This window comes from Dipodomys ordii, unplaced genomic scaffold, assembly GCF_000151885.1.
Source record: "Dipodomys ordii isolate 6190 unplaced genomic scaffold, Dord_2.0 Scaffold81, whole genome shotgun sequence".
Classification (NCBI taxonomy): Eukaryota; Metazoa; Chordata; class Mammalia; order Rodentia; family Heteromyidae; genus Dipodomys; species Dipodomys ordii.
Window position 1 is genome coordinate 3,174,716 of NW_012267297.1, and position 10,700 is coordinate 3,185,415.

The window sequence follows — 10,700 nt, forward strand, 5'->3', positions numbered from 1 at the left end:
ATTATAGATTTTTATAATTATAATATTCTATATTATGTAATTATTATATTATATAATTATATACTAGATAATACCTAATATAATGAATTCACTAAATAGTAATATATATATATATATATATATATACACACATATATTAAAGATACAAAAGGGACCGGGCACACTGGTGGCTCACGCCTGTAATCCCAGCCACTAAAGAGGCTGAGCTCTGGAGGATGGCAGATGGAAGCCAGCCCAGGCAGAACGCTTTTACGTATTCCAAAATGGACCATTTCCACTGGAAGCTGCATTTCTGGCCCTGACAGCTGTCTTCGTCTGCTTCAGGAGGCATCCTGGCCCCCATCTACTTTGGAAGCCTGATCGACAGGACCTGTGTGAAATGGTCCATCACTCCGTGTGGGAAGAGAGGCGTTTGCAGGATGTACAACTCCACGTTATTTGGGTAAGTGGTCACCCGTGGGTCCCGCTAGGTGTCATCCGTTATTGAATTCCCCCCCCTTAGTTTTTAAAGATATTGTCTTCAGTGCCATAAATACACCAACAATCCTGCCACCAATGCATGAACATGTCCTTTTCTGCCTGGGAATTCATGTGCTGCTATCATCAAAATAATTGAGCTGAGCGTCGGTGCTCACGCCTGTCATCCCAGCTACTCAGGAGGCTGAGATCTGAGGATCGTGGTTCAAAGCCAGCCTAGGCAGCAAAGTCTGGGAGACTCTCATCTCCAACGAACCACCAAAAACTGGAAGTGGCGCTGTGGCTCAAGTGGTAGAGCGCCAGCCTTGAGCTGAAGAGCTGAGGGACAGCGCCCAGCCCTGAGTTCAAGCCCCACAACCGACAAAACACACACACCAAATGACTAGTATTTTGATTGGGATTGCCTTGAACCTCCAGGTGAATTTGGAAAGAATGGGTATCATGATCACATTGACTCTTCTTGTTAATGAATATGTAATACTCTATTTGTTCGATTGTTTTCATCTACATGTGATGGTTTTTCTCCCTCACCTGATATGTAATTTGTTAGATTTACAGTGAGGTATGTTGTGGAGCTTCTAGCTTAAAGCGTAATACTGTGAAGTTACAAATTCCGCTGATTCCTTACTGACACATGGGGGAAATACTTGGCGTTGATGCGTTAACTGTGCATACCTGCTGCAATCTTGCTATCTTTCTTCATCGTTTTAGGAGGTATTTGTCTGTTCTTGAGACTTTCACCATAATGATTGCGTCATCAGCAATCAAAGACATGTTTCTGGTTCTTTCTCTAACTATACGCGGTTTATATATTATTTTATTTTTATTTTTTGCTGATCACGGGGCTTGAACTCACGGCTTGGGCACTGTCCCTGAGCTCTTCCACTCAAGGCTTTCTACTTGATAAGATTCATTAGTGAATTGATCGAGGCCTGGTGCTCTTTCTACTGTGTTCAATTGGTGTTGTTTGAGTTGTGTTAAGTTTCTTGGGGTCGTCTGGTGCTTCCTGGGTAAATCGCACACCTGTCTTTGAAGACACTGCGTTCATCCAGGTTATTAATTCTGTGATTATGAAACTTGTGGGAATCGTGTTGCTCATACAATTCCTTTATTTATGCTTTCTCCTCTTGCTTACGTAGGAAAGAATATTCTAAAGGGCACCGAAGGTGGTGTTTCTCTGCTTTCGTAAAGAAAACTAGACTCCCAAATGTCTGCTCCTGTGAGGATTTCATTCTTTTATAACCACCCCAATTGGGTTTTTGTTTCTTTTCATTCCACTCAGTTTAAATAATCTTCCATGTTCTTTCTCCTTCCCCTTCTTTTTCTAGAATTACCTACTTAGGCTTACAGTCTATCTTGAAAATCCTAGGAGTTGTTTTTTATATTGTGTTGATTTGGGCCATGAAGAAAAAATACAAAGACAAAGCTTCAAAGGACACGGGACATGGAGAAAAAGCCACGGATGAAGCGAACGGAGAGTCAGCAAACAATAACGGACACTTAGTGAGTGAGACGTGTATATAAAGGAAGAAGAATATGTGTTCACTGTTGTGTGTTTCCAAAAAAAAAAAAAAAGAATAAAGAAAGCCCACTGTATTGTTAGAAAAAGCTATTGATTCTTTCATGAAGAATTCCCACAGGCTCTGTATAGGATGGGGAATAGATAAGGCCCATGAATTTATGATGAGATCACTCATCATAAGGAGCGGAGGTTCTCATCGGTAACGCATGGAAAGTAAAATAGAACAAATAATAATTAATAATAATAATATAGTATTGAGAGTGAAATAAAAATAATAATGTATAACATCGAGAGCAAAATAGAAAATTATTATTATTGTTAATATAGAATATTGAGAGTGAAATAAAAATAATAATGTATAACATCGAGAGCAAAATAGAAAATTATTATTATTGTTAATATAGAATATTGAGAGTGAAATAAAAATATAAGTATTGAAAGTAAAATCGAAAATAATAATAACAATAATAATAACAAGCACCCGTGGCTCCCGCCTGTCATCCCAGCAACTCGGGAGGCTGAGATCTGAGGATCACGGTTCAAAACCAGCCTGGGCAGGAAAGTCTGTGAGACTCTGATCTCCCAGGAACCACCCGAAAACCAGACGTGGAGCTGTGGCTCAAGGGGTAGAGCACCAGCCTTGAGTGGAAGAGCTCAGGGACAGCGCCCAGGCCCTGAGTTCAAGTCCTAGAATTTGGCACACACACACACACACACACACACACACACACACGACTTCTCTCATACCAAGACAAGGAATAAATATGTGAATAGCGTATTTGCTAGCAGCCGGGCTTGTACTTCTAAGGCACCGACTGCTAGAGAGTTCCTAACTCAGGATGCTTTCAAACGTTGTGTTTGTATTAGAATGAGCTGGGGCGCTCTATGCAAATCGATGCAAATCGATGCAAATGTGCCCGTAGACATTTGAAGTCCTGTCATCCTAGCTACCCAGGAGGCCGAGACCTGAGGATCACGGCTCAGACCAGCAAGTCCAAGACCTCCTGGTGTGCAATGAGCTAGCACAAAGCAGACCAGGGGACGTGGTTCAGAGGGTGGAGCCCCGCTGTGGGGCAAACACAGAAGCAAGCGTGTTAGTGAGGAACATCTGCCCCAGGTCTTATAAAACACGGACCGACGCGAGCATCACCGAGACGATGCGCAGGTGCGCGCTGGCGCGGCCGCTTCTCCAGGGCTGCGCCCTGCCAAGCTCCCCCCGCCTGTGCCGCTGCGGCCTCCTGCGTGCCCGCCAGCCCAGCTCCCCGGAGGAGCCCGGTTCAAAGCCAGCCCCGCAGACAGATCAGAGAGCCTTGCCTCTCGCTAACCAGCAAAAAGCCAGAAGTGAGGGTGTGGCTCAAGTGGTAGCGTGCCAGCTCTGAGCTCAAAAAGAAGCAAGTGAGCGCAAGGTTTGGAGTTCAAGCCCTAGGACCTGCACACAAACACAGAGAGAGAGAGAGGGAGGAAGGAAGGGAGGGAGGGAGGGAGGGAGGGAGGGAGGGAGGGAAAGAGGGAAGGAGGGAAGGAAGGGAGAGAGGGAGGGAAGGAGGGAAGGAAGGAAGGAAGGAAGGAAGGAGGGAGGGAAGGAGGGAGGGAGGGAGGAAGGAGGGAGGGAAAGAGGGAAGGAAGGGAGGGAGGGAGGGAAGGAGGGAAGGAAGGAAGGAAGGAAGGAAGGAAGGAAGGAAGGAAGGAAGGAAGGAGGGAGGGAAAGAGGGAAGGAGGGAAGGAAGGGAGAGAGGGAGGGGAGAGGGAGGGAAGGAGGGAAGGAAGAAAGGAAGGAGGGAGGGAGGGAGAGAGGGAAGGAGGGAAGGAAGGTAGGAAGGAAGGAAGGAAGGGGAGAGAAAGAGGGAAGGAAGGAAGGAAGGGGGAGGAAGGAATGGAAAGAAGGAAGGAAGAGAGGGAGGAAGGAAGGCAGAAAAGAAGGAAGGGAGGAAGGAAGGGAAGGAGGGAGGGAGGGAGAAAAGGGAGGGAGGAAGGAAGGAAGGAGGGAGGGAGGGAAGGAAGGAGGGAGGGAGGAATGGAAAGAAGGAAGGAAGAGAGGGAGGAAGGAAGGCAGAAAAGAAGGAAGGGAGGAAGGAAGGGAAGGAGGGAGGGAGGGCTGTAGTGAGCAATGTCCTTTGGCTGTGGCTGGTGTGGGGAGCAGGTCCTGTGCAGGTGGAGTAACTGCTGAGGATTGGAGGTCGAGGCCTTGAGGATTGGAGGTCGAGGCCTCGTCCCGGGAGGGAGGTGTCATCTCTGGCTCCCCGTGAGCCTCCGTCCCGCTGGCAATTTTACCCAGATACAGTGACCCGGAAAGATCCAGAAGGCAAGCTGACCACCGCCCATGGATGTTTCTAGAAAGCCTTCCTCCTTCCCCCTTCTACGGGGGCGATTGCGGGGTTCATGAAGCCCCACGCCCACCCCTCACCCCCAGTCCATCACCAGCGTACGTGTTCACGCGAACCCCAAATTCCATCTCACTCTGCTCAGCCAAAGACGCGGCCCCCAGCCACGGACCCTGCGCCAGTGCCCCCCTGTAACCCCAGACCATGTCATTTCTCAGTCGTAGATAGGATTTGAACTCGGGGCCTGGGCGCTGTCCCTGAGCTCTTCAGCTCAAGGCTGGCGCTCTACCACTCGAGCCACAGGGCCACCTCTGGGGGCTCATTGGAGGTTTTCCTGCCCAGGCTGGCCTCAACCCATGATCCTCACATCCCAGCCTCCCGAGGAGCTGGGGTTTGTGATGAGACGCAGGTATCCTAAGCATGCACCGTATACCACTGAGCTGCACCGCCAATCCCACCTGGATTTGTAATCAACACACTTTGAACTGGAACAGGTGGCTCAGTGGTAGAGTGCTCGCCTCGCATGCACGAGGCCCTGGGTTCAATTCCCCAGCACCACATGAGCAGAAAAAGCCAGAAGTGAATCTGTGGCTCACGTGGTAGAGCGCCAGCCTAGAGCCAAAGAAGCTCAGGGACAGCGCCCAGGCCCTGAGTTCAAGCCCCGGGACTGGCAAAAGACAATAGCAAAAGAAAACTCGTGGTCCGATGGTTCCAACGCCCAGGTTTATTTCGGATACTTTCTTGGTCTGTTGCTGCTGCCTTTCGCTTTCTTGTTGGTCCTGGTGTGTATTAGGATCTTTGGGATTTCCCCGCGGCTTGCGAGTGGTATCTGTGATTACAGCCACGGTGTTTGGATAACAGGGAGACGCGTCCACCAGGGTTCGGCCCCTGTGTCCACCCACTTCTTTGCTCTCTTATCTAGAAATAATTCCCCCCTCCCCACCTGGCATCCCATTTTCTCCTTCGTATTTTCTTTGCGGGGCCCTGGGATTCGAACCCAGATCCCTGCACTTTCAAGGCCGGTGTGGTCCCACGGAGCGATTCCTCCAGCTACGTGTCTCTCTGGTTATTCGTGTGTGTGTGTGTGTGTGTGTGTGTGTGTGTGTGATAAGGACCCCCCCCACCCTCCTACTCCCCATCAGCCTTTCCTGGCCGCTGGGATTACAGCTCAGCCCAGCCCACCTTCCCTTCTGTAGAGATGAAGTTCCTCGTCACCTCCGTTTCCGTCCAGGAGGACCTCGAACCACGATCCTCCCAACCTCAGCCTCCTAAGCTGCCTGGATTACAGGTGTGAGCCACCAGACCTGCTCTGCATTCTGGTTTTCTTTTTTTTTTTCTTTTCTTTTATTTTTACAAGCTGCTCCATAATTGGGAAGGGAGAGGGAGGCGGAGGGGAAGGGTTGGGGGGTTTGGGGTTTGGGTTTTTTTGGTGGTGGTGGTTGCTCTGATGGGGATCTGATCGCAGAATTGACCTGGTCCAAGATCAGGAGAGGAAATGCATGAGCAAATCAAATATATCTCCCTTCTCAAAGAGAAAGACACTCACCACCTGACACCACCTTTGTAACAAAAATAGACCGGTGCCAGGTGACTCTGTGTCTAGCGCGTTGTCTGGAGTTTCAGTGACATCAGTTTTCATAGCAGTGATTACTTTTATTAAACCAAACATGTTTTATTCTCCAAGATCATTGGGGGAAGTGTGTCGGCGCTCGAATCTAGGACACAAGAAGTCATAGGAATATTAACGTCCTGGGGTGTTTATTGAATAGGTGAATATTCATGTATTGGCTATGTGAATATTCACGTTTGTTATATGAATATTCATGGGTGGACAAATGAATATTCGTGTGTTGGGGGGGGTTCTCCTGGTCTCGAAATGTGATCTTTCCATAATATCCAACATGAAAAATGGCTGCTATTTGGGCTTCCGTCCTAGGGTTTGAACTCGGGGCCTGGGCGCTGTCCCTGAGCTCTTTCGCTCAAGGCTGGTGCTCTACCACTTGAGCCACAGCTCCACTTCTGGTTTTCTGGTGGTTCCTTGGAGATCAGAGTCTCATGGACTTTCCTGACCAGGCTGGCTTTGAACCGTGATCCTCAGATCTCAGCTTCCTGGGTAGCTGGGACTCCAGGCATGAGCCACCGGTACCTGACCCTGACGAATGGTTTTTTAAAGAGGGTCTGGCTTTGGCCTTTTCTCCTTTGAGTCAGATGTTGGTTTTCAAGGAAGCGTTTGCTCACCAGATCTGGCGTGTCAGAAAGAAGCGAAAAATCTCTTGCCACGTGATTTGCTTTTGCAGCAACCGGATTCCGTTTCTCAGCACACACAAAAGCAATCACAGAATTGAAAACGACATGTCCACCTTGCGAATGAGTAACTGATTCCAATACAGTCCTGTCTGGGACGAATAATAAAAGAGTTCAAAAGAGCCCAAATTCCCAAAGAGATAAAGGAGGTGTGGAGGGAGGGGGGGGCGTGATTTTCTCAGGAGAAAGTGATCCGTTGAGAGATATCTCGGTGTTGCTCGCAACCTTAGCACGGAACATTCTGGTTGGCCATCAAAGCAGAAGTGCCTGGGGCACGAAGTAGATCCTCCAGCGTTCACGAAGAAAGGTGTTTTATCCACATGAAAAACAAAGTAGATTCTGCAATTCTCGTTCCAGTTCCCATCAGCCTTCCTATTTTAGGAGAATATTTGGTGGTGGTGCTTGTTTGTGTTTTATTGATTTGTTCTGCGTTGTTGTTGGCAGTACCAGGGCTTGAATTCAGGGTCCACGTCCCGGGTGCTCTACCACCTCAACCACGCCTCTAGCCAGGCTTTTGGCTGGTGACTCCAGAAGTTTCCTGCTTAGTTCTAAAACCTCCGCTCCTGGGGTAGCGAGGATTTACAGGTGGGAGCTACCTGCACAAATCACCCTCAGACATTTCTTTTTTTCTTTTTCTTTTTCTTCTTTTTCCCACCAGGACAAGGCCCCGGGGTTCTCTAAGATGTCTCCCGCCATACCCCCCCACCCCCGATGATTTTTTGTTTTTTTTTCCGTTCAAGGACATTAGAAGGGACACGTTTTCCAGCCGTGGGTGAGCTGAGACACCAGGCGTTTAGAGTTTCGTTTTCAATTCTTCGTCGTTCAAACCCTTAGCGTGCTGGGCTACATCTCTGCCTTGATTTCCCCCCTGGGCGACCTTCAGCTCTGCAGACTCAGTGACGGGGGAATCGTTTTCCCCAGGAAGCTGGCGACTCTTCAAAAGAATTAAGATAGCAAAGGCCGGAAGGAAGCTAGAGCCTCTGATGGCGGCGGGCATGCCTAGGTAGATGTGTCTGCATACAAACATAAACCTGAATTTAAACAGATACATATGTGCATATATACAGATACATACATACACACACCTTGCAATTGCAGTAGATTAACACAGATGGGTTTTCCGTCTCTCTGAAGACCAGATCCGATTTATTTATGCATTTTTCTCCTGGGTCCTGAGGCTTAAAAACTCTGTCCCTCCACTTTTGTGCTCAAGGCTGGCGCTCTACCACTTGAACCACAGCTCCACTTCTGGCTTTTGGTGGTTCTTTGGGGATGAGGGTCTCAGAGACTTTCCTTGCACAGGGCAGAGGGGTGGATTCAAAAACTACAATCCTCAGATCTCAGCCTCCTGAGTCGCTGGGATGACAGGCGGGAGCCACCAGCGCCTTGCTTATCTCTGATTGTATACTCTCTCTCTCCCTTGCTGAGCATCATGAAGTTTAAGTCACGCTGCTCTTTGCTGGACCCTTAAAATGACGTTCCATGGGCTGGGAAGGTGGCTCAGTGGTAGAGCGCTTACCTTGCATGCATCAGGCCCTGGGTTCGATTCCTCAGCACCACATAAGCAGAAAAAGCCAGAAGTGGTGTTGTGGCTCAAGTGGTAGAGCGCTAGCCTTGAGCTGAAGAATGGATGGACAAGCGCCCAGGCCCAGAGTTCAAGCACCAGGACTGATCAAAACCAAAAATGATGTCCCAGACACAGAAAACGGGTCCCGAGGTTCCAAGTTCTTGTGACTTTTAACCCACCATCGTCTCGGGTCAGAGGCCTTGGAACCGATTTGGTTGGTGGAAGGAATTTGGAAGACGTTGGAGAAGCAGGCAAGAATGGAGGCTGAGAATGAATGGGGTAGAGCATCGTGGGAAATTCCAGAAGAGCAAAGTGGAGGGAGAGCTAGACATGTTTACATATCGTGTTCCTGAAGTTCTCACTGTGATGGTTACACCAGAATGCTCAGGACCCGAGCACCAGGCTGGAGATGCCTTTCACTCTGGCCAAGAGCTTGCTTCTGTTTTGTCCCTGGCCTGAGACATTGTGTGAAGTCAAGGTTACAAAGCAGCTGGGTTAGTTTCTCTAGTGAAGCCAATTCCCAGCAGACTGCTGTGCAGGCTGTGTGTGTGTGTGTGTGTGTGTGTGTGTGTGTGTGTGTGGCTTTTGGTCATGCAAGGAGAATTGAGAGCAGGTAAAAGAGTAAAAGAAGGAGAGGTAAAGAACATATTTAAACTCACAACTAAGAGAGCGTGGTTTGCTAAAAAAAAGTTCCATGCTCTCCAGGGTGCTGGTGGCTCCCGCCTGTCATCCCAGCTGCTCAGGAGGCTGAGATCTGAGGATCATGGTTCAAAGCCAGCCTGGGCAGGAAAGCCCCTGAGACTCTGATCTCCCATAAACCACCAGAAAACCAGACGTGGCGCTGTGGTTCAAGTGGTAGAGCACCAGCCTTGAGTGAAAGAACTCAGGGACGGCGCCCAGGTCCTGAGTTCAAGACCCAGGACTGACAAAAAACCATAGCCATGACCAAATACAAATGTCTTTACCTGAAGTTGTTTGAGTCGTAGATTCTGCACGCGCCTGGCTTACCACACTTGACAGAGCCCCAGTGTAGACAGGTGGAGTCCACTAACGCTCCAAAATAGATAGGAGCTGGGATTCCAGCTGTAATTAAGGAAGAAACTTAATCAATTAGCTAAGCTAATAAATTCATTAAAATTAATTAAGACATTTCCCTGATATGTGGAAGCTAGACTTAGCTTATAAACACACACGTCACCACGTGGGGCGGTGTGCAAAGGCGTGTGAGTGTGTTACGTGAAACACGGTAGATTCCAGGAAGAACCCAGTGCCCTTCCTGAGCCGGGCAGGGTCAAAGGTCAGCAAAATCAAACCCCAGGAAGCGTGGGGTGGGGGTCAGGGGTGAATGGATGGAGAAAAGAGGGGGAGAAGGCAGGCAAGACTCCAGTGTGGGTCCCCCAAAATGCCGAAGAGTGAGGGGAGGGGAGGGAAAGGGGGGAGAATGTGGAAAGGGGGGGGACGTAGATCAAGACACGTTGTGTCCATCAACCACTTTGTCCAGTGGCAGCTCCTCTGGACAACTACTTAAAGATCATACAAAGGGAAAAAAGCAGGGAGAAAAATGGTCATTGGAAATATTTCCCTCTGTGATATGCTGAGAAACAAATGCCACCTAGCAAAAGAGAAAGCAACTGCTCTCGATTTTGTTTTCAGATAATAACCGAGAGTTACTGCCAAGTTTCTGGATGATAAAGGTAAAACGCTATGGTAATAATAATAATAATGAAAGAAAATTATTTATGGCATCAAGCAGCCAATCAACACTCGTAAACTTTATATATTTCCTGAAACGTTTGGGGTCAGTTGTATGTGCGTTTTATTTTATTCTATTTTATTTCTTGTGCCGGTCTTGGGGCTTGAACTCAGGGCCTGGGCGCTGTCCCTGAGCTCTTCAGCTCAAGGCTGGTGCTCTACCGCTTGAGCCACAGCGCCACTTCTGGCTTTTTGGTGATTACCAGGAGAGAAAGAGTCCCACCAACGTTCCTTGCCCAGGGCTGGCCTCCAACCGCGATCCTCAGATCTCAGCCTCCCGAGCGGCTGGGATACCTTGCTAGGCCCGGGTTATTTTTAACAAAGCATTTCCCGTTTATGTTCCCTGCAAGTCATGTGCTAGGTGACCAGCGGAATTAAACAGACAGGAGTTGTCCAGGGGGAGTCTGGAAGGATCCGTATTTCATTCAGTAAGTAAGTTGACATGGGTCTGCTGGGATTGGGGGCGGGGGGTGGATAGTTATACCAAACACTCGCGTGCAGAATGTGTGCAGTCCCACGCCGAGAGATTTCTCTTCCGACCTGATGCACCTGAAAGTAATCCACGGACAGCGTTAAACCAATCACACAGAACTGAAGACCTCAGCTCCACGCCCGCCGGCCGCGGGTTCAAATCTCCACGCACACCAGCAACCAGCCAGGAATATGAGAAGACTCTTGGCTTCCTCTGCCGTTTTCCTCCACAAATACATGCTGTTCCCAGCATTTCTCCACCATACTTCTCTCCCTCCCCCCCTCC

At 48.8% G+C, this 10,700-nt stretch overlaps 2 protein-coding genes across 2 annotated transcripts in view; one reads left to right on the forward strand and one right to left on the reverse strand.

The window, feature by feature from the left end:
* LOC105992235 (solute carrier organic anion transporter family member 1B2-like) overlaps positions 1 to 4,515 on the forward strand; it is a 34,036-nt gene extending 29,521 nt beyond the window's left edge. Inside the window, exons 11-13 of the mRNA XM_013025057.1 lie at positions 325 to 442; positions 1,806 to 1,955; positions 4,410 to 4,515. Of these exons, the coding sequence (XP_012880511.1) occupies positions 325 to 442; positions 1,806 to 1,955; positions 4,410 to 4,515 (374 nt within the window). The remainder of the gene's footprint in view (positions 1 to 324; positions 443 to 1,805; positions 1,956 to 4,409) is intronic.
* Positions 4,516 to 7,417: 2,902 nt separating this feature from the next.
* Slco1a2 (solute carrier organic anion transporter family, member 1A2) overlaps positions 7,418 to 10,700 on the reverse strand; it is a 24,752-nt gene continuing 21,469 nt past the window's right edge. The window contains exons 10-12 of the mRNA XM_013025059.1: positions 10,428 to 10,492; positions 9,157 to 9,274; positions 7,418 to 7,637 (exon numbers count right to left, since the gene is read on the reverse strand). Coding sequence (XP_012880513.1) covers positions 7,418 to 7,637; positions 9,157 to 9,274; positions 10,428 to 10,492 — 403 coding nt within the window. The remainder of the gene's footprint in view (positions 7,638 to 9,156; positions 9,275 to 10,427; positions 10,493 to 10,700) is intronic.